The sequence below is a fragment of the Empidonax traillii genome, unplaced genomic scaffold (genome assembly GCF_003031625.1).
Source record: "Empidonax traillii isolate 1590-97213 ecotype Southwest subspecies unplaced genomic scaffold, ASM303162v1 scaffold223:size1722714, whole genome shotgun sequence".
Taxonomy (NCBI): Eukaryota; Metazoa; Chordata; class Aves; order Passeriformes; family Tyrannidae; genus Empidonax; species Empidonax traillii.
The window spans coordinates 1,468,080-1,494,720 of NW_020955416.1; the positions used below are offsets into that span (position 1 = coordinate 1,468,080).

Consider the following 26,641-nt stretch of genomic DNA (forward strand, 5'->3'; position numbering starts at 1 on the left):
GAGACCACGATGCTCTCCTAGAGGTTCATTTCCACGGAGCAGGAAGCTACAGATCTAGTAAAACTCTCACGAAGCTACTGCCTTTGTGCGGAGTGTATTTTCTACCCTGGCTGTAGAGATTCTCTGAAATAGGAGCTCAAGAACAGATACTGTGGATGAAAGCACAACTAAAAGTCCTACGGTTACAACTGGTGATAGTGGCAGAGACTGGAGGGAGATTAGAGATGTCCAAAGGACAGCAAAACTGGCAGGTTTCTGGAAAAGGAGCCACAAAAAGACTGGAAGGACAGAAAACCAGCCTAGAGACCAGACCTGCCAGTATGTTCAACCTGAGGTTATGAAATGCCTCAAGCCCCTGATTAGTGAAGAAAGAAAGGGACCCCCACCTTCAAAGTCCATGGACATTCTCTGAAGAAAAAGCAGATTCTTATGCCCAGAGGAAGCAACAGTAGCACACGATGTGCAAACTTAGCTCAAGAGGCAGACGGGAAATACTGAAGGTTATGTTGTTCCTGACAAAGCAGAAAAGTTAGCTCCCAGCAGGAGGGTTGTAGGAAAACAAACACTGAGAAGAAAACTGAAAAAACTTGCTGGACCTGTAGGCAGGATGCCTAATTACCATCTGAAGAGCAACATGCCATGGGAACTGGCCACTGAGGGAGAGGAGGAGAGCAAAGAGCAGCATTATAGCACAGGCAGCCCCGAGGAGACAGACATGGGGTGAGCCAGCACGAGAGTGCCCAGGAGCAGGGAAGGCAGAGGATGGACCTAAGGGACCCTTTGGGACCGCTAACTGGGCAGCAGCAAGGGACAGGCAAATTTTCGCCATCTGATACTTAGTATTTTATTTCTGAAACTTGAAACTTACTGGGATTTGCATAAAGTCAGTGATTTCGCAAAGTATGTACCAATTATCCCAATTATATATTATGTCTAGCTTAAACAAAAACTGATGGTTTAATTAAAATACAGCCTACCTCTTCTTCATCTGTATGTGATTTTTCTAAAGGTTGAAGTTCAACAACTCTCCAGCTAGAAATGAAACAAGGAAAATCAAATTAATTCACCTAAACATTGTTTCATTATTTCAGCAGTAGAGATGACTCTTTTGTTTCTACAGTATATTGTTAGTTAGTCCTTCTTCACCACTGCTTGTGCTTCAGAATTTCCTTCAAATAAAATAATTTCACAAATTTAAGGTGCTGATAAAAGATGCCTGAAATTTAAATTTTCCTTTCACAACTCAGTATCTAACCTTTCCTTTTCCCAACACAGTCTTTAAGCTATTTAGTTTTTTAAGCTATTTTACTTTTAGTTTTAAAGGCAATATAAAAGCAAATACATATTAGAAATTTAAAATACAGAACAAGTACATTTAGCCAATTTCAGGCAATTTGCTAGGAAGTCACTGAATTATAGCACAGGAGATCAATTACCCTATGATCTTTTTCTGAAACAAACAAACAAACAAAATGTCTCTAGAATAAGGGATTATAGGCTTACACTGTATGGAAAAAAACAAGCTTATTCTACTGTTTCAGAATGTCTGAATTTAAAAAATATATGCTAAATCCATTTGGTTTAATTCACTGAAAATAGCAAACTATTTTCTTATGAACACACAAAAAAGGCATCCATCTCCAAATAACCATTCAGAGTTGGTCAGCCTTATGGCACATTTAAGGCCACGAATATCACTACAATTAAGATGATACAAACCCGCTTCTATTTTTAGCCAGTCTGTGCATCTGCCACTCCCTGTGTATATCAGACCACTTCCCGTGTGCTACCAGCTGTCCAGTCTTCCCACCACTTCAGTCACACAAACTGAAGTGCACAGATAAAAACAACCTCAAGTGCATGAAAAGTTCATTTTGCTATCTATGCAATTAAGGAGGTCGCGAGCAAACCTTGGGGTAAGGATTTCTTTGTACTGCAGTTTCTCCAACTTCGATGGTGCCACCAGCGACATGGGAATAACAATGTTGTCTATGTCATAGGAGCTCTCACTTCTCAACCTCCTCCTGGAGTTATGCTGAATAATACAATCAATGCAAGAGGAGACGCGTCAGCTCAAATCACAGGAAGTACACATTAGCTGAGAAACATCAGAACTGCACAAGGAGAAAGTCTGTCACTTGAACACATTTTTTTGTGGCTTAATGACTTCCAACATCTCCTCCCTTCAATGGAATCTCAATAAATCTTAAAACTGTCTCATTTCTGAGGTTTACTTCTTGCTGGTGTAACTTCTACTGAAATCAGCATGAGTTTCTCTTCCTTGTTCAGGTACAGTTAATTCTGAATACTTAGGAGAACTTTGAAGTTAATGCCACCTTTTTCACAGTGTTCAGTCAAAGATGATCATCTATGATCTACTAACCTGTAACCCAAGTAGCTGTTCAGCGTGATATAATTAAGAATTCCAAAAGAGGGAGAAAATTTAGTTTTAAATCGTGATACATTCCATATTACAAGTTCCCAATTTTCAACTGAACTTTAACGGAAACAGAGTATCCTAAAATGCTCATTTAGGTGTTCTTTGATGATGGTCGGCTCAAGAGAAAAAAATGAGCAGTATGACTTGTCAAAATTATGTAGGGGACACACATTTAAACTCCATTCTGCATTAAAACATGATGAGCACCAGCTCATGCAGAGCACCAGCATACCACTAAGCTTAGCAAAAACATGGAATCGAAATCTGAATATTATTGTGAAAATCACCACGAATTCCAATAAAACAGAGTGGGCTTCTGCAGGGACTTCACTGAAACAGAGCTCTGCTGTTCCTCATCAAATTTATATACCAGAGACTTTGCCTACAGTTCGGCACAAAATGTTTTAAACGGTGAAGCTGAGAGTTAATAAATTTTGTGACTGTATTTGCACCATGAGGCCATTTTATTTAGCTGCACCAAGATAAAAGGGTCATAAGAGCCCTTGTGCAAAACTGGGAACATAAAACACAGTGTATTTAACGAAATTTGGAAAAAAAAAAAAAAGAAAAAAAAAAGGCAAAATGCCAATAAAGCAAACTTACACTCCAGATCATAGATCTGCAGAACTCTTTTACAAGTAAGTATCTGTTTTATAAACACCACACACTCAATCTGGAATCCATTAGTTAATGGATTTGCTGTAAAAATGCTCAGTACTGGAGTTTAACAGTAAAGTAGCTGTAAAAGGTGTGTGGGTTTGGATTATCAATTTGCACAGTTCTCTTTGGATGTTTCAGTTGAGACAGTGGCACGTTTTTGGTTTACCTGTGACGAAGTGTTGTGAGTGGGCCGAGACATGGCACTGGCATTGGCTGCAGCAGCAAAACTGCTGTGGGATTCTGGTTCTGCATGCTGAAAGGAGAACGTCTCAAACCGAGCACTACTTTCGCCTGTCAAAGAAAATAGCAATAAAAAGATACATACCGGCTGTTGTCCATTAAACTGCAGAGTTTTTCCATACAGTAATTGTAAAGTCATTTCTAGAACCCCACAGTGAACCACTCATAATTTACTGGATACTAAAAAAAGTCATCTAAATAAACACTTGCTGCTCATCCTTTCATTGTTGTTCCACAAAACTCATCCCTCTCCTTCTACAAAGGATTTCTTCTCATGAAACCACCTTCACATGGGCAAATCCTGATTATTTTTTCAGGAGCTGCCATAAACACACAAACAGACTTAGAGGAATGCTTTCCCCTGTTCCCCAGCAGCAATTCCCTAGCTGGGGTGTCTCTCACCGGTTCTCTGAGCCCTTACTGACAGTTTCTTCCTTAATAAATGATAAAATTGGCAGCAAGGGTAACAAACAAAATTAGTTTAGATTTCCAAACCAATAGTGGTTTCTTTAAGTTGTGGTCCATTGCTCCAGACAAATTGTAATTACTGTTTACTGCCCTTCAGTCCCACTGTAAGCAGCATTTAGGGGGATTCAGAATTTAACCACCTGTTCTGCTTTCCTTCTGCCTTAATTTACATTAAGAAAGGAGAACTCAAATTTAACATACCAACTAATAAAAAGAATCAGTGTATTCCAACATGAAAAAAGAGGCAAGACTGATTCTAAAGACTGTATTTCATATGCTGGGTCAGGGCCATGAACTCTCATCTCCCAGGCAGCTCTGCAACTCCCTGACACACAGCTTTTATTTTTTGCCTGGTTCATTAGGCTGATCTTCCCCATGGATAATTTCTGCTATACAGAGCCCAAATTAGGAATAAATATGTAGTACTACACCCATAGCACTAATAAGCTACAACTTGTGCTGCCATTCGGGAATACATCACAGAACAGTTTTCTGTCATTGGGAAACTATGATCCTTGTGATAACAGATAGCTTTTCTTGTTCCATCACCTAAAAAACCTAAACACTGTTGGCAGAAGATTATCTGTAACTTCAAGAGGTTTACAGCGAGAAGTCTGCCCTCTTACTAGAGCTCCCAAGTACCTCCAGCTCTTGATCTGAGTAACTGTCCTGTAACTTTCTCATGAACTGGGTGAGTTTGGTTTGGGGGTTTGTACTGTGGGTTTGGGTGGGTTTTTTTAATCATAGATCATAATTTTTGATTAAATCATCTCTGCAGAGGTTCCCATATCTCCATCGCATACTACAAGATTACACTAGAAGTTTTACCTGGATATGCATCAGAAGTTCATTTTTTTGCAATGCTAGCTGATAATTTATATCTTTTAATCCTTTTTTTAGGGGGAATTTTAAACTAATATAGTTTCTTCTCTTGCTCAGTGATTTATTTTCTTCAAATGTCTTGTGAGCAATTTTGCCAAAAGTTTTCCAAAGGTCACATAAATGAATCAATAACAAGGTCTGTTACACTTTACATTCTAACAGGTTGGAGAGGGTAAGATGCCATTTATCCTTACAATGGTATACTGAATTTCTTATCTCTAAATTATCACATTATTCTACAGAACTTTGAGGGCACTTCCTATTAATTTACAAAGTGCTGAAGTAAAGATTCAATGGCTTAAAACAGAATGATAACAGGAGAGAAAACACAATAAGCACTAGCTATCGACAAGTCCTCTTAACGATCTGGAAGGAATCCAGAACCAGAAATGACAGTACACAACAAATGAAACAGTGGACCAAACATGCATAGTAACAAAACATAGTAAATGTTTTGTTGGGCGCATGATTTGACAGACAACTTTGCAATTCAGTGTGTTTCACTGACTACTATTAAAAAAATCCCTTTCATAGTAAGAATAACCCAGTATTAGAATAGCAAATTGTTTTCATGGTGTCCCAAGTTTCATAACAGTATCCTTTCTGGAGAGAACTTAAAATTAATTCTCAAAGCCCAGTGGTTACAAACGCACTAATACAGTACATATTTTAAAAGTAGTGTCTTCTTGCACTTCTCTTACCTACTGCTGTCTCACTTAGGTGTCTTTTCTTTCTTCCTTCTGACAGCTGATCGGATGTTCCTGACACCAACTGAGATTTGGAATTAGATAAACAGCCACTGCTCCATTGTTTGACAGAAACATGATGCTGATTATAGTCTACAACAAAAAAAGCATGTATCAAATTGAAAACTTATTTTCCATTGACACAGTTTACAGGAAATCTCAACTGCTAAACTATTTATAATGGAAAAAAACCCAAAAAACTTATGATAGCAATCCAAATATTAAACAGTGCTACAGTCAGGCATCTGGTCCAAACTCCCCCACTTGGTGCTAGTACCCTCCTACTGCTCTGGTGGGATCATATCAGAGCAACAAATGACAATGTGACACTGTGGAGATTCCTCTTCCACCTAAAGCCTTAGTCAGGTACCTTCTCTGACGACCTGCTTTGTGCTAAATTTATAAAATTAACCTCTTCATGGAACAAATTACTGACAAATGAACAGAAAATGGTCTTGCCAACAATAAAAATATTTTGCTTTACATACCACTGTCAGAGGATACTTTAAACTCCCCTCCCAAAGATGAGGTATCAACAGGTTCTCCTTTGATGTCATCCTTCCTTAATAATGTTTCAAAGTATATGTGAAGAGGAATATCTAAAAAACCAAAAATCCAAATGGAAGAGGGTCAGTATTAGAAAGATGGCAACCTCTGAGCCCCATGTGTTATCCACCATGGCTAAAGGTCTAGAAATTCATTCACTCAACACAACCTAATATAATCCATGAGCAGTACTGAATGACACTGGAGAGTACTGAGTGAGAGTGACAGGGCTCTTCCCCTCTTGATGATCTCCTGCACAAAACCCAGCACAGCAGAGAGTGTACAGAGCGCTTTTCCAGTAATCTGCAGAGGCTTCAGTTCAGCCTTTTGGGTACAAGTCATTAGTCATTAATGCTTTTGGAAATTGTTACTGCCAGAAGCCCAGAGGTAATTTCAAGGTACATTCCTTCTCTCTCTCTCCCTGAAAAGGCTACAGCAGGGCAAGGCAATTCATTTCCTGATGGAAGCTCTAACCCAGAATTAGCCTGCAAAAAAACATCTCCAATGGTAAGGAATTTACCCCCTGTTGTAAGGCAGGAAGGCTTAAGAAAAATAAGTCTCTCTGAAAAGCCTTTCTGGGAAAAAAAATACACAGGAATGAAGAGAAATTAAATAGGAGGAAAAAAAGTCAATGTAAGAAGCCAGATTGACAGCTAGTATATTCAGAATGAGAAGAGGACCAAGGGCAGCATCCAAGGGTGAGCATTAAATTACTTATATATATTTACACACCACCTTAGCCTCATGTGCCTTCAGGGTGTGCCAGGACAGAAACTTTCAACGTATTTTGCTAAAAAGAACAATTTATTTCAATTTGATATGGATCTAACGAGGTATTCTGTCATAACACCTCAAGGATCTTGCTGTGTTTCCTGTTCTACTTCCAAGTAAAACATAAAAAAAGGTCTGAAAGGTGTACAATTAAATAAAGAATTAACCAAAATATCTCTCCTGTTTTGGATTGGGTTTTTTCTGGTGTGTTTTTTTACCTGAGGAACAGCCTGGATATCTCAAAGATTTTTTTATTTTATGCTCCTGTATCCTAATCAAAAGGGCAGGAGTGCTTGTCTCAGTTTATCCACAGGCTAGATGCAGAAATACCAGAAGCCCAAACTTCTTAAATACAAACTACCATTCTCCAGTTATCAAGGTGCAAGTTTTAACAGGTGCTTTTGTGTCCAAGGGACGCTGCAACCACTGATGTATTTTTGGGCAAGATCCTTGGTCATTTGGAAACTGTGACGGCAAGACTTAGACCTATGGGCAGCTCTGCTTCCAGAAGTGAGCCAGTCCCACTACCCTATTTCCTAGGTTGTCTGCAAATTATGATTCACCTTTGAAAGCAAAACACAAGAAAAAACAAGATGAGAGAACTACATCTGAATCTTGAATCCCTTTCTGCACACTAAAAAGTCAAACTCCCAGAGCTCCAAAACAAAGGCCAATAATACATTTTTAGCACACAGAGAAAATAAAACCCCTTTCCCTTTACTCTGTTGGCATTTTGGGGGGGGGTGTTTATACATAAAAATGTGGGTAGAGCACAAGCAGTATTTTAAGAGAAGTTCTTACTCTAGAAGGGGATAACCAAGAAAGCTGCAAAGAAAACATGAAACTGAATCAGGCTACAACTTGGAAAATTTCTACCATGCATTTATTCACAAGAATTCTTTCACATGAAAGAAAATGGTGGTCTTCATGAGGAGGTAGAGACAGCAAAATACACAAAGCACTGAGTAAAGCATGAATCTGGAAAGAGGATTTTCTTCAACAACAAAATCACACAAAAACTCAACAGGATGAATCACTTCTGCTGATAACAGCATTTATTATTCCATTTTGAAGTCCCAACTGCTGTCAAGTTGCACCTGCACTAACTTCACAGCTGAGTCACAGACATCATCTGCATTACTGTCCAAAAAGACTAAAGAATGAGATGACAGAAACCATAAACTTCAGAGATCATCAAAAAGGCCAATTATCATAAAAACCATTAGAAAACCTAAATAAAGCTTTTTAAAACTAGTCCAAAGGGCCTGAGCAGAAAGTTGCTTACAAAAACAAGACAATGAAGGTATGGTAGTGTGTTGGTAACAGCACCATCTCTAAAGGACTAACACTGACTCAATTAGACACACCATGAAACAACTAAACCCACCTTTTTCCTGGCCAGTCTTTCTAGGCTGTAAGAGCATTGCTGGTGTAGGAAATACAGGTGGTGCGCTTTTCAAAAGTTAGGATGATGTTAAGATTTTTGGTCTAAACTCATATATTTTGACAGTGTGAGGTTTTCTATTAAGGGAGCTAAGTTTTAAAAATCCCTCAAAAGACAAGTGAGTCCCTAACCTGTACAGCTGTCACCAGCACAACCACCCAGCTGCAGTCATGGCGTTACTTACCAGATGGGAATGATAAGACTGGATGGAAGGAAGAGTCCAGCTCTTGCACGTAATCCAGGATTTTAGATTCTGTGCTGTACTCACTGCTGGTCAAAGTGGAGGCTGGCACCACACTTGGCAACTGAGTTTTATATGGAAAGGAGGCATCTCTACATGGCAAAGTCTGCAAGAATAGAAACATAGAAACAAAGTCTAACTTCTCCTTTACTCTTGTACTTCAAATTAGACCAGAAGAGGAAAAAACCCCAACAAACCAACAACTCAGTCACTGACACAGTTTAACATGTGAATGGGAGAAGTATTTCTACAAACTTCAGACAGTCTTATTGTGACTTACCTCCACTTATCATGGCCCACGGTGCACAATACACAGAATACAAAACCCCCCTCAATTAGGGCCAGGAAATAGCTGTCAAAGCTTTCAGAGAAAATGTAACTGTTTCTAATCGTTATTTTGATCTATCCTATGACAAATCAATACCCTTTAAAATTTAATTCAAGCAAACAGGCAAGATAGAGAACACAAACCAACCTAGCACCAGACTAAATAAAGAGGTGTCTGTCGTTTATCCCCTCAGTCAGATTTTTACTATCAATATCTCTAGACAGTTCAAGCTCATATATTTTAATGCAAGCAACTATATTAAACATTTTAAGCACACCATGTACTTACACAAAAGAAGAGAGCAAAGTCTTTACCTTTGTTATAATTTAAACATCAGGTAAGCAACATAAACAAAGGAAGACAGCAAAAAATACAGAGAGGGACACACTAAGGATCAATTAATAGGCAGTAAGGGGAACTACTAGACAGAGGAGAATTACAAAGAAAGATTAATTAAGCTGCTTATTTGCAAGGTTTGTTTAAGTATGGAAGGTAAAATGATGGGTGGCACAGAACCGGGAGGTGGGAGATAGTAGGACTGAGGTAAAAGGTGAAAATGGGCAGGAATAAGCATGAGAGTGCAGGCCACATGCTGAGCTCTGAAAGACAGGAGGAAAGAACTGAATTTGATGCTACAAGAAAGCAGCAGAGTCTGTGCTTCAGAATATGCTACAGAAGTCCTGAAGGGAAATAACACTGTTGATGGTACTTTAAGTCTTACTGGATACTAGTGGTAGTAACCCCAAAGTTACTGACATTTTAAGGGTTTCTACAGGGCTTTGATACTTTGCCAAATGCTACAGATCCTATAAATAGCAAGGGAGAGAAGTGGGTACTTCCCAGCCTATCATTGTGAAAACAGTCACATTTATCATCTCCTGGAAAAGAGTTCCAGTGTAAAAACTGCAAGAATGAATATAACATTTTCTTATGACTTTTTATAGAAGGAGACACCTAGCAGCTGCATCAAAGGGAAGACCACCGATGAACATGACTTATATTTTCAGTACTGCTGCTTTCCAAATCTGAGAAACCTCTTCAACTGCTTCCTCCTGTCTGAAATATTCCAGGCTGTTTTCTGGCAGTGCCACTCGTGTTAGTGATGCAGTGATTATATCCACCATATAAAATCCCCCTCCACTTACTGAAATCAGTCCTTCTGTCAGATGGCATCTGTATTTACAACCCACACTATCTCAGAAAACATTCCACTAAAAAGTTCTCCTTTCCATCTCTTCCCTTCTTCTCCATCAACAACTTCCCTACACTGTTACTGGATCTCAGAAACTATAAAAATCAAGCAAGGATGTTGTGATGCTGTGATGGTGGTGGGGTTCCTGTATTTAACTTTTTTTCCCCCCCACAGGAGGACATTAACAGACCCAAATCCACTTTGATATCCATACACAGGTAGTACTTTCAACTTAACCTGGAAAGAACTGTCTTCTAGTCCAGGACTCCTTCAAATCAGTGTTGTGTTATTCTGTGTTATTCTCCTGTGATGAACATATGGGACTCTTCATCTGTTAAACTTTAAACATCCATATAAAGTGCTGGCAGAACTGGGACCTGTGTTTGGAAACACTAGAGGGATAAACCCTAAAGTGACTTTAATGTTTCTCATTATACGGACCATTAAACTCAAGTTTAAAGAGCTTTTAGGTAGTTGATCTACCTCGATGCACTAAGGGCTTGCTTTTCAAAGATGCACAAATGCATATTTCCTCTTGATATTTGGTTTTTAGAAATGAAGCAGCTTCCTGAAGCTCCACTATTTAAGCTGCAACTGCACCACTTCTGCTTGTCCTTTTACAGAAATGAATCCACATAACAGTAAATAAATCTCTCATTCTTTAAAAAGAAATCCCCGAATACTAATTAATAAAATTACCTAGAAAATGTATAGATAAGACCAACAAGTTCTGACATCCAGTCCTGACTCACTTTTTTTTTGCTTTAGTTCACTTTAGCCACAAACACATTTAGATTATAGCTTAAAACTCAGCCTGCTCAAAAACATGCATAGATGGTCAAACAACCTGCAGAGTCACAATCTATTCTGAAACCGTATTAAAATCCATCTGCCAATTCTGGTAAATGCAAAGTTCTTTTCTTCAACTTGCCTGTGGTGGGAATTACAAAACCTCATCCGTGAATTCGTGCATTAGTGCCTCGAATGCTGTGGCATCAACACCTAAGTAATGAAATCTTTCATTAAGCTACTTTGTAATCCAAAAGAAAAGAAAGACTTCTACAGAAGCAAGAGCAATTTTATTTAAATGCCTGTGAGGCTTTTAGAAAAAAAAAAAACAAAAGACCTGGCAGTGTCTGTGTTCCTAGCTACTGGATCTGGTTTAAATTTCTGATGGAGAAGTTTTCCACCGGAAAAAGCTGAATTAGTGATGTTTGTCAGGAATGGCAATTTAATCAACTCTTGATGAAAAAACTTCAGAAGGCCTTTGCTCTGGAATTAAAGTGTGTCATTCAAAGAAAGTGCTTCAATCTTACTGAAACAAAACTGAAGATCTGAATGCTAAACTCTCCCTTCCAATTCCAGGGAAAACACAGTCTGCAACACGGCTGCCTTTTACAGCAGCAAATTATTGATTCTTTAACACAACAACAAAAAAACCCAGCACACTTCTACTGAAAATAAGTCCACAAATATATCCATTCATCAACAGCAATGATAAGGGGTTTCAGGAAAACCATGGCACACAGCTTTTATAAGACAGGCCCTTGTAGCAAGCCTGACCACAACGTCAGCTCTTCAGAAAGCAAGATTACTAAACTCTTATCAATTTTCCTGCTGCTCTACTATATCTTGTACATCTCCTGGAGCATTATTCTTTACTACAGAAATACAAAATCTCCTGCTTCCTAAGATTAAGAAGATATGAATTATAATATTACATTAAATTCATTCTATTAAGGAAAAAAGCACACCATATTTAAGAGGAAATCAGGAATGTGCAAGCTTTAAATATTCAAATAAAATAGCAGTTCTGGTTTAAACTTCATAAGGAATGGTGTCAATCAACAGAATCTAGTTTTCTAGAATATTATGAATTCTAAACTTGGATTTTTTTCCCCTCATAGTGCTGTTTTACTGAGTTACAGAAAATACAGGAAGCAAATAACTTTGATATTCAAAACAGTTCTTGCACTTGCTTGTGATAAACTGATGCACTAGACTAAGTAAGACTAAGTACAACTGGCTCATGCCTCTGCTATAGAAGGGTCAGAAAGCTGAACACTACTGGCCACCCAACCTTCTGCAGAGAAAAAAGTGTGAGTCTATGAAGTGTGCCACAATTGAAAAGAAAGATATTTTTTGCTACCGTTTAAAAATTCTGAAGTAAATACTCATTTTATAAAGGTTTCAGCTACTGATCACTGAAACTCCTACCATTTCTGGAGACATGCCTAAGTGTAACAGTACACAGACACAGTTCAATTATGCTACTGTGTATGAATCCAGTAAGTTAATTAAGTTTGCACAAATACACCCTGCTGAATACCTGTCATGTCCTGATTATTCTTATTAATCCCAAAAAGGCAAGGAAAATGCATTTATTCTACCTACAAACACACTCTCAGAACCTTTCAGCAATATCAAAGAAAAGCTATCCCCCTCAACATCAAAAACCGTTCCTCGGTAAATGGGTAGCCAACTAAACTGCAGAGATTTAACTGTGGGATCCAAGAGAACCACTGTGTGGGTGGGTCATGACTCTTTAAACATCAAACATGCCAAATTTTAATCCTATTACCTCTTTGCTTCAATGCTTCAGCATCTGCCTTAAAGGCCAGCCCACTGTTCCACAATCTTCGTCTTCTGCGCTCAACAACCTGCTCTGAGCAGAGCTGTGACCCTCTGGCAGAACACACAGTTCCATGAAACCTCTTGAACCACAAGACAAACGTGCAGGACTTCAGTGCAGAGTGCTGTTGGGCAACACACAATACATGGCCAGTGAAAGCTTCATCTGAAAGCCTCAAAGACCTTCTCTCTTATCAACATGTAGCGGGAGAGAAGGTGGGCAAAACATCTAAGACATCCTTACGTGGGAAGGCGCACAACAGATGGTGCTGACACGTGCACATCCTACAACAGACTCTCCCCTTCAGATGAGGTTTCTATAGATGTCAGATGGACAGACCTCTCCCAGGCAGGTCAGGTACAGGGAAGCAAGCTGCCCTGAGATGTAAACAAATTCACCTACCTCTGGTCCCTCTGAAGCTGTCAATTAGGATAAAGTGGCAGATCCTACAGCAGAAACCAGTTTCTCCAGGCAGAGAACAGAGACTTCCATAAAACACTAATGATAACTTACTCAGCATCCAGCTTGCCTCAAATTCAGACTTTTGGACAGTGTCCTAAAAGGAATTACAGCTTCCATCGTTCTCAGAGACCACCCACCTCTCCTAAACATATGAGTTTAGCTTCTTTAGTTCTGCTACAAGCCAATGGGAGACTTTCACCTGCTTTGTAGGAAGTGCATGCTGTCCTCTACATCCTGAAACAAAGACCTTTAGTTCAACTAGCCAATCATTGAAAAAATCAAGGCTAATGCTTAATCTTTGACCAGTTTAACTAAAAGAAGGAAAGACATGTTAATCCACAGGGATATCTTTTCAAAAATGCCACGTAGAAATTAAGAGTTGATGTGATCAGTAAAACACTACAGAACAGTCATAATTAGCTAGAGTAGGACTGTGGAAAGAACACAGGTTTTTCATTCTGAAAAAAAAGAATTCACAGGCTGACTGGCCTGCCACAAACCACACAGAGGATGGATCTAGTTCCACTGGCAGTATTACAAAACTAGAGGTATTGTCCCTTCCTTCCTGCCTACTACACTAAAGTCTTGTCACACATTCAGAATACCTGAATGCATAGAACTTCTTCTTTTCCCACTCAGGTTTTATTGACTTTTAACTTATTTTTTTAGCTTCCAGTGTTAAAGTAGCATCCACTGTTAAAGTAAGATAAAGGCTCTGCATGCTGGATAGAATACAAATTATAATAATATGTGTGTATATGTATATATACATATACACTCTTCCCTAAAACCTGAACATTTACAAGACTTGGGGAAAGACCCATATGTATTTATCAAGTGGCATCTACAGAAAGCCTCACTGGCCCTGAGCATGCACTGGGAATGCTGCTGGACACAAAAATCATAGAACCAGCATGAGAATTAGATTAAAATAAGAAACCTATGCCCTGTGAATTTAAATACTTTTCTCCTGTCTGTTTTGGAGTCTTCTGGAGAAGCAATGACTTTTTTTTCTTTTCTTTTTTTGTTTTTTTCCCCCCTAAATCACTAAACAAAAGCAGATATTCTGCTCTCAACTCTCGTTTGAGACTGAGGAGAAAAAATTGTAGCACTATGCAATTTCAAGAGCTGGTAACATTATATCACCTGTTTTCCTGAGGTATCCAAAATGTAAGTTTTTGCATCTCAATTCCCAGCAATTCAGATGCTGGCATCTTTGCAAATTTCAATTCTGTTTTTCTCCATGTTCCTCAGTCCACACAACCAAGTCTTCCTCCAGCAGGTGGAGGTACAAATACAGTGAGAATTTTCAGATTAAAAAAACCCCACTGTGCTCTACAACCCTGCAAAGAAATGGATAGGCCCAAATTTGACAGTACTCAGATCTCACTGCTCTGTTGTCTCTTAACTTCATTTAGAGCTGTATAAGGTTTTCACAGATTAAACCACTATCTAGCCTCAATGACTTAATAGAACTTTTAGTATCTCACAGATAATTTAGTTCCTTAAAGTTTAGACAAAAACAGTTGGAGACAGAGTTCCTATTTTCCTCACTATAGGAAAACTAACTGCAGAAGCACTGGGCATTAGATGTTGGAGAATAAGGGCAGGGGGAAACAGTTATCAGTGCAACAACCACTGGGAGATGATTCAACTGGTGATCGTGTCTTACAGTCCTGACACTGATCTGCGACTCACAGACTTTCTCCATTTTAATGTTTAGATACTCTTGGCCTTCTTTCTTACACACATTTTACAGGAGAAGACAGTAACCCAGAGGTTTTGACTTGCCCATTCTAACGACGCAAATGAGGGGCAGGTCCAGCATTTTGAATTAAGCACTCTCAAGACTTCCAACCCCTGCCCACAAGCACATCTCTTCCTACGAGATCACACCTGCAGCTTACTCCTTTGTGCTGTCCTGCTTTCAAATTTTAACATTCATTCAAAAATCATCCTGAAGAAATGATCGACAGATCGTGTCCTCTGGACTGAAGCACAGAGTGCAATCCCAGGGTTTGTTGTGCCTGCGGATTATTCTGGGTGGCTTGTGCACTGACTTACAACCGAGACACGGCCTAAGCTCTTACCAAGCTATTTAGATAAGGAAGAAAGATAGAAAACAGATCATCTGTGGTACTTAAGTAAATCTGAATTAGGGGACAAGTAGATTTGGCCCCAAAGGATGTTTCAAGTTTCTGAAGATATCAGATGGTGACAGATAAACCAAACACCCTGCATCCTGTTTCATTTATTTGCAGTCTATCTTGTCAGTCTGGAAGGTCGTCTAGAGTTTCATAGCATTCTATATTTTCTTTTAGATACTACCCTGTGTAAGCAGAGCAGGGGAAGGTGTAGCCCTCTCTAAAAAGGAATACAGCTAAGTAGAGGACAATATAGGGCATCTCTCAACAGGCACTGGGAGGCTACTAGGTCACTGCATACTCATTGTAAATGTATGTGGCATGGCAGTAGATAAGAGAAAAAACGTGGCTGTCTTCCCAGTGACCTGATGAACTGACAGATGGAACAGCAGTTCACAGTTTTATACTTTGCTTTTCCTGTCATGGATACTGGGGGGTGAGGGGAGAGAATGAGTTTCTCAAATGAAGAGATGTGAGGGACAACTCACCGAAAGCCATTTAGATGCACAAAGAGTACAACCAGACATCACAAAAAAACCCCAGACACAAGTTCCTCAAAGCTATTCCAACATTTCTTAATCTCCCACATATGGGAAGTCTGCATTTTGCTGTGATTCTCTGGTCAGAATTCTTTACTCACTGTCTTGCTAAAATTACTCTGCATAGCAGCACGGCCCCTCGGCACTGCCAGGCGCTGCTTGCTGGTTTTGGAACCAGGCACCATGAAGAAGCTGGAGCTGCAACATTCAGAAGATTCAATTTTCTCCTCTGACTTACGGAATCTGTTCTCTGTTAACTCCACATCTGCTGCAGGGAGGTGGCAGCAAGCCTTCCACAGCTCCAGCTTTTCAGGCCAATGACCTTGAAGAAATGGGGTTGCCTACAGATTGTATCTGTATCAGGGGTTACATAAATATGTAAAACTTGAGGAAATATGGGAGAGGCACTTGCTAGAGATGGCACACCAACATTACGTTAAAAATCCAACTATTTTCCATGCTGCTAAGAAGTAACTCCTTTTTTCCATGAAAGACCAGAGGAAATTCTCTGGATTACTACTGGGAATATAAATGCATTTTCAAAGAAAACCAGGTATCAATCCCAGAAGCCTTTCCCCATTTTACCCTTAGACATCAGCCTGGGCTGATAGCCAGTGCTCTTCCATTACAGGCTGAGCAATCTCATCAGCAGCTAAGAAACCAAGTGTAACAAGTGCAGGACTAAGAAAGTGACAGGCCCTGTTAAAATAAGATTTCTTGAATGAAACAATACACTGCTGATGGCTCTTAATTCAAAGCCCTGATACCCATTTAGATTTGATTTGTCAGAATGTGCTGGAAATGTCCGATCTAATTTTATCATTTATTTCCCCAGCAGAATCTCTGATCCTCTGTTTTTTAACCAAAACCGTGTAAGAGGCTTTGTTCACTGCTTTACCTTAATTTTTGTAGAAATATGAAATACATGAGCCTGAAAGACACAGGCTTCCAGAAAAGCTGGTAGTTTAGAACAGTTTAGAAGAACTGATGGTTTAGAAACTGCATCTGGAGTGAAAACTCCTCGTGTTTAAGTAGAAGGAAGGGAAAGTCCTGGAGTCTCTGGCTAAGGATCCATCTCCACAGATGCAAGAAGCACATGAGGCATCACTCAGGGCATGAGGCCTCCAGCATCTGTAACAGGACATGGACTGAACTGAATGGGAAACAATTAAGTCCAAGTCAGCCACAGACTCCTTGGTTAACTCAAGGAAGATGAAAAGCCTAGGGATCTAGGAGGAGGTGGAGCTCTCAACTCCACCTCCAACTCCCCTACCAAACCTCCAGGGCAAGCTGCCAAGTCATTAAACCCCACTGCCAGGAAGGTGGGAACTCAAGCTAATAAGAAACCAGACAGTTTTTCAATAAAATATCTTGCTGAAACTAGGACATCTCTGCAATTTTGCAGAGGATGCTGAATAAGCACAAAACATCCTTGCAGGGGAAATTTCTCCCCAGACCACTGGCACACTTAGTAAATCCTAGACACTTAGCCAAGGAGACATGGAGATGTAACACACTTTTAAAAGGCAAAGTAGAACTAAGAAATTAAAACCACTTGGAATTAGCACTGCTCTAAAGAATGAGCTTGTAGTGTCTCTGCTCCCAAATTAGACCGTTGTTTTAAGCACCACAGCTAAACTCATTATGTATTCTCACCAGAAATATGCCATTAATATCAGATGCAAACAGATAGCCTTGTCCTGCACAATGAACAGTGTGGCTTTCTCCATTTTAAAATATTAATTCCTCTGTAATGCAGAAAATTTTAGGAGTTTCAAAGAGTGTCATGAAAAAGGCAGTATGACTAATCAGAAACAGCAAAAACAGAAACAAGATTAAGATATTGCAATTCAATTTCCTAGAAAATAATGTGCCACCAGCTGTGTAAACTCTCTTGTAGCTAAAACAAATATTCTGAAAACAAGCAGGCAGCTGATTTACACTGTAGCATGTCTCCTCAGCAGTCAGGCCTCCCAGGGAAGCTCTCGAGCTGTCTCCTAGACTGTACAAGAGCTTTAAAGACAGCCATACAACAAACTCATTTGATAAACACAACTCTGAGTGATCTTTAATTTTTATGTTCAACTCATTAACTCCGAGCTCCTGCTGACACACCCAGTCACTCCTGCCTCACATACTATATGGTCCCTGGACATAACAAACAACCAGCACAGCGAGCACTTATTCTTCTGGCACACCAGATGAGACACGTGCAGACTCCAGCAGCTGGACTCTGGTTTTCTCTCCTACAGAGAGAGGCCTACCTGCTGATTCCAGTGACAGGCACTGTGCATTCTGTAGAGTTTCCTCTTCTGGAAACTATGAAGCGGCCTCGTACGGGCAGATGTGCTCACATTAGTCACAGAGACAGATCTTAGTCTTGTCCTGTCTCTTTTTCTTTTCTTGATGTGCTGATGATCAAGCAACCAGCTGCTCGAAGAGGATACCTCTCTGTTGTCTGAAGCTCTGCAATTGCATGATTAATGACAAGAAGTTAAATATGTTCCACATGCAGAGGCCAAGACTTCACACATGGATTAGCATTAGCTATCTAATTCTAAGAAATGTTATAAACATGAAAATGTTTCAGCTCAGTGTTTCACGGAACTGTGTATGTACTTTGTTTGTTGATGAATTCTATGGTCAGGAAAGGAAGTTTATTGCTCTCATTCACCTTTCTGTTCATAGAAACAAATGTCAAAATGAAGCCCTCAAGCATATAACGGGGTTTGATTTTTCCAAATTCAAGAACTCTCTTTCTAACACTTTTAACAACACCTCTGAGTTTTAAGTTACAATTAATATTTCCCTTCAAACTGACTTCCCACTCAATACAGCAGTCTTGCTAACTTAGAAGAGACCTAGAGTCCTGCCCTAATACTTTGAAGATTTTTTAGTTTTGCTCAAGAACTGAAATCTGAGCAAAGCTTTACAAACCAGTGACCATTCAGCATAGGAGCTGAAACTCACGGTAAAGCACTTGTATCAAAATTAGGAACTCTACACACTCTGTATGGAGTCAAAGTCAAGTGCAAAGACGTGGCCAAGAGCAATAGAAAACCCTACATGGATATGCTGAACAATCTCAGAGCACTCTCACCAATCTACAGCCTGTCTGCTCACCAGAACAGGCAACTGTTTCACAAGGTAAGAATTCAAAACATTCTCCCAATTGGGTGGAAATGACTCAATGGGAAGACTGCACTTCCCTGTTATAGGTATTCCTGATTTTATTTTGTTGCTGTGGCAACATCTGCCTGCTTGCTGCAAAAAGCACTCAAGTGTGCATTTATTTTTACAAAACTTAAGAATTTGATCACAACTCTAAAATACCCAAGCAGTGCAAGTATACAAGATATTTTGGCCTCGGTTCATGACAGGTCATCTATTCGCACAAATTATTATTCTGTCTTCTGTCAAGTCACAGTTTCATTAGTAGAATTGTAACACAACAAAACAAGAAAATGAATTCATTACAAGGCCACTTACACATCTTTTTTTGACAAATGGTATTCTTCTAACAGTACATTTTTATTAAACAGAAGGGCTTACTAAGGAAGTGTGATTAAACACCATCCCGTGCTGTGCTGGTGTGGCAACAAGGCTTTATGGGCTTGAATCTGAGCTGTCCTTCTGACACATCAGAACAATCCAATAAGCAACACAGACTCATGAGAAAAATGTGCTAATTAACAGAGGGATGGTACAAAGTATTTAAAGGAATATATCAGTAATTGCCAAGAAAAGCGCAAAATACTGAACATTCTTAATGTTAACACTGCATTTTTAAAGATCTTAAAGATTAAAAAATACGACATTTACAGTCCATGCAAGAGATTTCTTAAAATACTTTCTCTGAATTCTCAAAACCATTTTTTTAATTATCCACCTTATCTGACGACGGTCCCAAGCCCAACTTGTAGACTTCAGCAGGAGAGACAACTTGGACAGGTAAATTAGAACAAAAAGCTCCTCAGACACCAGACAGGCACTGTTTGCACTGAAGTAACCAACTCTTTCCCTCTTCTCCCCTCATAACAAAGTGGCTATCACTACCCTACGGAACTGCTTCTATGAGCATCTACCTTCATGCAATGCGTCTGGCTAATCATGGCACCTAGATTCAACTGAGCAAAGAAAAGCTACACAGAAAAATGAAGGCACTGATGTAATTAAACCCTGACGAATAGCAATTCGAGGTTACCCACATTCAGTCCACTGGGAATTGTACTTGCACCTCCACTTACACTGGGAACAGTCCAAGTAACCAAATGTACTTAAATCCCACAATTACCAACCCTAAAGAACTTCATGCTTAGACCTCCTTGAAACATGGACTACTGTGTTTTTCACATCAACAGCCTACAACTAATTTCAAGAATTTACTTCAGTAAAAATCACTTGTATCCATTTTCCCCCCTGAAAACAAACAAAAAAACCCTCCCCCTTTCATTTGATTTTGATTTCTACTTTCTGAAGAACTGAATATAGAGTTAGCTCTGAAAAAAGCAAGGGGAAATGCAGCCAAGAATTAAGTGCAGCATTTAACTGTCTCCACTGATTGAACACAAAGTTATTACAGTAAAATACTTCAAAAAATCTGAAACACACTCAAAAAACCCCCAAGAAGTAGGAGAGAGTGAATTTCCCTGCAAGATCCTCATGACAACCACCCTGTATCATGCTTAATTAACATCCTTAATGAACAGTATTTATTTGCAGATTTCTAAACACTTCACAAACATTGAAAAGTTAAAATTACCCATTTAACTCATCTAGAAAGCTCTCAAATCTCTCAGATTCCCTTCCAACACCAAACTAGTCAAACTCCAGTTCAGAGCACTGAGAAAATCCAAACATTCTCACTGAGTCCTAACATTCTCTGGGCTTTTATGGGTCATGAGCAGAAAACAACCACCTTAGAGACAGTGGTCCACGAGCAAACTCATGAATTATGTGTTACTTATGAAAAAAGACTGATTTTGGATAGTGCCTAATAAATCAGAAGAGAATTGGCTCAAAGTTACATCCTTAGAGTCTCTCTTCAAGAAGTCAACTTCATACACTCCTAGAAACATTTTTAAAAGGAACTCTTCCTCAGCTGTCTCATGAAAACGTCACAGATTCAAGACATAGCCTAAATTACTCTCTTCTTTCACATACCCATCTCTATTAGGAACTCCTATTTCAGAGCTATTTTTACTTCAGAACTCCGAGGAATCTTCTGATTTTCCTCCACATTACCTGTAAACTGACACATCAGGAGCGTGGATATTACACGACAGGACCCCTTCTTCCTTAAATCTAGGGCAGTCACAAAATTGCTGCGGAACAGAGGGCAGATAAAGATGTGCCCACCCAAGCTGCTCATTATAATCCCATTGCAGGAGGCTGCAGCCTCTGCAGCAGAGCTGCTGAAACAGCCGGTGTGGCCAGCTCTCCTTGGAGCCGGGAGTCAGGGAATTACACTCTGCTGCACACTCTGCCACAAACACCCCAGCTCTAGCTGGGAACAGTTTCTTCATCCACCTGATCTTAATTAAGACCTGTGAATACCTCCATCCTCAAAAATCACATTGCCGGTATCTCAGGAAAAATATCCAATGTACCTAAGTCTTTTGTAAGATAGAATTGTAGTCAATCACCTTAAAGCTGTTTTGAGACTAATACTTATTACAGCCTGTACTGTACTTAAAATCTTGAATAAAGGATGGAATTACTTTGAGTAAAAGATGGACTAGTACTGAGCAACATTCTTCTACAATATTAATTTCAAGCTACAGTCATCCTGGAAGGTATGCCCATTCAGAACCAAAGACCTTTAAGAGAAAATTCCTGAAAATGTAGGTGGCAAAGATAAATTTGGCCTTTTATTGAAGATTGACGTGCTTAAAATTAATGGTACTTGCCACCCTGACACTGACCCATGCTGGGACACAGGTGACATTGCTTACGTACTCTCCTAATCTAGCTTGTCACTTTTCCAGAAATAAAGTTGCACTTGCTGCAGCAGAAGGCATTAAGTCTCAAACAATCACAAGTAGTGTGCTGCTGCTGCACTCTTTCATTACTTCACAGATACATTCATCTTCCCACTACTTAAATGTACTTACAGTGGCTGCATACTTTCATGATGTCTCTAAGAACAACACAAAAACCTAATATTTTCAAACTTATAAACAAGACTTCTCTTGAAGCTTACAGAAAGCAGCTCTCTTTTCCTGATTTAATACTGTAATAATCATTTAGTTCATCTACATAACTTTACCAAAGGTTATTCTCAAAAAAAAAAGCTACTACGCTGTCACCTACCTGAAGGAGATGCCATTGACCAGCTGTCTGTGCCTACAGATCTTGGAGGAAAGAGATGAAGAAGCTGGAGACAGATTGAGAGGAGCGATTAGGCTGCTGATGATTTCACTCAGTTGGGCACTCTGGAAAAAAAAATTAAATAAAATAAAACGTAGTCAGACTTTTACCCAGACTCAACAGCTCAAAGGTCCTGGGGTTTTGCTGATTTCCTACACAGGATTCCAGTCACATACATCATGGAATAACTACATTTAGTTTGTTCCTGTGAATAATCAACTGGTTTTTCTTTCACAATTACTATGCTCAACTACACCAGAAAAACCAGTAAAACACCAACAAAACACCAACATAACCCTGAACAACCTGCCAAAGACACTGTTTATACATTTGAATAAGTATCACACAAAACACATTAGCGATCTTACTATTGAAACCAAAGGTTTTTATAAGGGAAAAAGAAACCAGAACACTGCACAGCTGATGTTACAACAGCTGCAGCCAGAGCTGGTAACTGGCCGCTTGACAAGCATTTCACCAGGGGGGAAACAAGGTCAACTGTCTATTCATCGTACATTTTGTTCACTCAAAATATTTTTCTTCTTAAAAGAATCCTCTTCATTGCTCACTGTGCTTTGACAAAGGTGTTTGTACAAAAGGAAGTGTAACTACATCAGGACTGTTGTAACCACAGATGGAATGAATGAAATATTCTGGTATACTCAAAAACAGCAACAAGAAGACCCTGGACTTTTAGAACCGCCCCAAAACAAATGCAGACAATTTGTTAAGACTAAGAGCTACTCACTGCACTAAATGTAGCTTTCTTAGAGGAAACTAAACAGAAATTAAATGTATCTGAAATTGCATACTTTTAAAAAAATACTTTTACATTACTTTGTTGGATTTTCATTCAGCACTAAGAATGTTTAAAACGTGAATGGCTAAAGGTTACCCAGTAAGCTTTCCTCACATTTTCATTTTACATTTATGCAGAAAGGGGAAGAAATATTTTTTTTCCATTTTATTACAACTCACATATTTTCTGTTCATGTTCAAATAATGCAATTGGGTAAAAATTTCACATCAGAATAAAATATTCAGGGATGGACACTGAAGCACAGAAACAGTAAGCCAATAACAAAAGGTCTGGACAAAACAAACAAGATGCCAGTAAAATATTTAGCAGATTGAATTCTGTTGAGATTTTTAAATCAATCTGTAAGGAGCAAAGTCTCTACAACATATAAAAGCACAAAAACAATGGCAGACTTCCAAAACACAAGGGAAAACATACATGTTTTTAAAACTTGCATAGCTCTGAAAAGGACTTGAAAACAGTACTAATAAAAATTGCCAGCCTCAGTCACTTCTGTTCTATATGAGATCTTTTTGTTCACAAGTAAAACTATTTTTAACAAAGAAATAGCTTAACAACAGACTGAAGAATCCTGTGGGAATATCTGTGGATGTACTTCAGCCTACAGTATTGCTGCTCCTAAAACTGAACAAGAAGAAACTCAGACCCTCAGACATAAGCTTGATTTACAGAACTGGTAGTCAAAAAGGATATCAAACCCCAAAGCTTTTTGTGGTGTAAAGGGAAAAAAAAATCTAATGTGATCTGTGACACGTGTTAAATGAAAAACACCTTTAATTCCAAATAATTTTCAGATCATCAAAGTTCTTGGACCAAGTCTGTGGCTACCTGGGGACTAGGAAACACATCACTATGATTTTAATTGACAAAAATGCCTCACTGAAAAGTGTGTTTAATTCCCCAAGCAATCACTTAAAAAGGGGCAATTCACCACTTCCTAAAAATGCTCTTTGGTTTACCTTATGCAATTGCCAGCACTGAGCATACAAATCCCCAGTTTCATTGCTTCCCCACTCCTGCATGTGGTAGATAAGATTATCAAACAGGGGAAGCATTTTAAGAACAAGAAAGTATGACTATCAAATAAGAAAAATTGGCACAGAGATTCAGGAACAGGCACCAGTACCTAAAGCTACTTTTACCCCACTGAAAAAAAACATGTGGATGGCAAGGAATTTATGTGGAGCAGCAGAGCAACATATTAATGCCCCACAGTGGCTTTGTCATGTTTGCTTTACACAAACTGCATCCATTCATTCTGAAAACAAATTTCCTGTACCTCCTTCAGCAATGTGATCCTACATGTTCCTTATGTACTTTCAAGTAAAAAAAAAAACCCTGCTGGAGTCTACATCATATGCCCTGGAATTAACCTTGGAAACTTTCAAACACCACGAAGCAGAACTCCCCACACGACTACACATCCCCTATGCCTGTTAAGTACCTGGAATTCCTGGATTCCCACGAGGCCTGAGAAGGCAGATCCACAACCACATTCTGTTGGGGCTTTTTTTTTTATTTCAAGTGCAGTGTACCTCCACTGTCAGCTGTGGGAGTATTTCCTGAAACAACCTGTGGCAACTCTACATTGACCCCAACTGCAATGCAGAGGCAGGTTTGTGGATGGCCCTTGGAGTTGTTATGTGGCCACTTGAATGGGAACGAAGTGGTAACGCAGACACATCAGAAATAAAAGGCTAATTTGTAAACCTGGTGTACAATGCAGTTATTTTAAGTCCTTCAATTCATCAGCACCCACTCTCAGGACTGCAAAATATCTTCCCTTTTGGAAGTCATCACCATGGAACCTGCCCTATTTCTGAAGTCAATCATTTGGCTCCACTGACCGTTGAATTTTGTTTTACTTTACCTGTTTTTCTATGTTTCGTAAAAGCAGAGTAGGACTGCTGGGTGACATTTCAAAGTCATGCTCCGGCAAAGAATCCTGTCTCTCAATGGCAGCTTGCGAATTCCCTGTGGCGTTTAATAAAGCTTCTTGGTCTGTCAATTGTATTTGCTTCTTCAGAATGTCTTTTGGAAATGGGAATTCTTCTAAGATCACCATCCCCTAGACAACAGCAATTGAACACAGTTGGTTGACAACAGATTAACCTTCCTAAATCATTTTTAAGGGGCAGTCAAACCTGGCACATCCCTCTGAAATCCTCCCAGTGACTTTGGAGCACTTAAAGAAGATTTTAAAAACATTCAACAGCTAAAATATAGAAATAGTAGGCACTTTCCTTAATGAAAAGCCGTACCACTTTTGCTACTCATTACAGCAGCAATCACTCCAGTGTTATACCACTGTTTAAACATCTGTGCCAAAATTCAAATCAGAAATTCATACTTTTCAGAGTATTACATGATCCTTTGCCCACTGATTTAAGATGGCTTCTCTGTAAGAAACAACCACCCTTTGATCTGAAGTTGGTTTTAGTCTTCAGTCAATAAATTTTGCAGAGGCATTTTAAAGTGCTCTATTTCTCTTATTCCTACCCATGTTCTAAATAAAACATCAGCGCACTTATTTTTTATGTAGAAGAGATTATACAATTCAAAACAAAAGCCTTTTACAATTTAATAATTTTCTTTAAGGTGAGCATTTTTAGAGTTTCATAATTAGAGGTAACTACCCTAAGTATTCTACCAATCCCACTGCTTTTCAAGACCATCTGCACAAATGTGGTATCAGACATGGTGTAACATCTAGAATGCCACCTAACCAGACAAATATAACTTTACTTGGCAGGGAAATATCAGAGTTTCATAAATGGAACTAGGAAAATAATAGCCCTATTGTGTCAAGTAAAATCCTAGGTAATGTTTCAGTTGGTTTGTTTTAAAAACCTAAAATGTTAGACAACATACAAGCAAAAATAACTTTGTAACAGTAAAAACCACTCCTCAAATAGTCCCTTAATTTGCCATTATCTTGAGCAAATAAATTTATTACTCAGGAAAGGCTATCAAACCTCTCTTTTTCTCAAGGGAAAGAAACTACTTGCTTTTAAGTACTGTTACTCAAATATCAAGCAGATATTAAAGGAATGGGAACATTCAACTACATCACCTCAGATATGTCTTCCTAATAAGACTATTCCACTAAAACCAAGGAACAAGGAAGACTGTCATTGTGTAAACAAAAGGACGCCCTATTATTATTTCTTTAAGCAAGACAGACTTCACCTAGATTGTGGCTGTAGAAAACTAAAGATCCTGTAGTTCTACCCAGACTTTGGCTCCTGCCTCAGCAGCCACTTGCCTTAAAACATGAAAGCAAATCTCAAAGAAACTTCAAGGGGAAGACCAGGAGAAAACATGAAATTGTCCTGTTCTCACTGTGTCTCCAACTTATTCCCTTGTTTGAGTTGTAAATTCAAAGCTTCGAATGAAGATATTCTCTAAAAACAAACAAAGGTGCTTGAAAACTTGCTGTAACACCCCAAAGGGGCACAGAGATTCTGAATGTCCATCAAGTCAATGCTAGGTTTTCCACACAGGTGCTTTTTCCATTTCCAGCAGATGGACAGAAATCCAGACAGTATTATACTATGGGCAGTATGTTCAAGGAAATTCAAGTAGAGATCTAATTTTTGTTTGCCACAACAGGACAAGCTACCTTAATAGCTTTAGACTCCATTAGAATTTAGAATCTTTAGGTCTTTTTAGTAAAAGAATGATAGGTCATGACCACAGAGAGTCTAAAATGTCTAA

At 39.0% G+C, this 26,641-nt stretch overlaps 1 protein-coding gene across 6 annotated transcripts in view; it reads right to left on the reverse strand.

The window, feature by feature from the left end:
* KANSL1L (KAT8 regulatory NSL complex subunit 1 like) overlaps window positions 1-26,641 on the reverse strand; it is a 59,410-nt gene that overhangs the window by 8,114 nt on the left and 24,655 nt on the right. For all 6 annotated transcript variants that reach the window (XR_003571659.1, XM_027887825.1, XM_027887824.1 and 3 more), the window contains exons 4-12: window positions 24,795-24,992; window positions 22,048-22,169; window positions 18,000-18,201; window positions 8,382-8,544; window positions 5,925-6,035; window positions 5,392-5,529; window positions 3,267-3,391; window positions 1,911-2,035; window positions 978-1,032 (exon numbers count right to left, since the gene is read on the reverse strand). Coding sequence is in view for 5 of the 6 variants with exons in the window: in XM_027887825.1 (XP_027743626.1) it covers window positions 978-1,032; window positions 1,911-2,035; window positions 3,267-3,391; window positions 5,392-5,529; window positions 5,925-6,035; window positions 8,382-8,544; window positions 18,000-18,201; window positions 22,048-22,169; window positions 24,795-24,992 (1,239 nt within the window). In the remaining variant the exon portion in view is untranslated. The remainder of the gene's footprint in view (window positions 1-977; window positions 1,033-1,910; window positions 2,036-3,266; window positions 3,392-5,391; window positions 5,530-5,924; window positions 6,036-8,381; window positions 8,545-17,999; window positions 18,202-22,047; window positions 22,170-24,794; window positions 24,993-26,641) is intronic.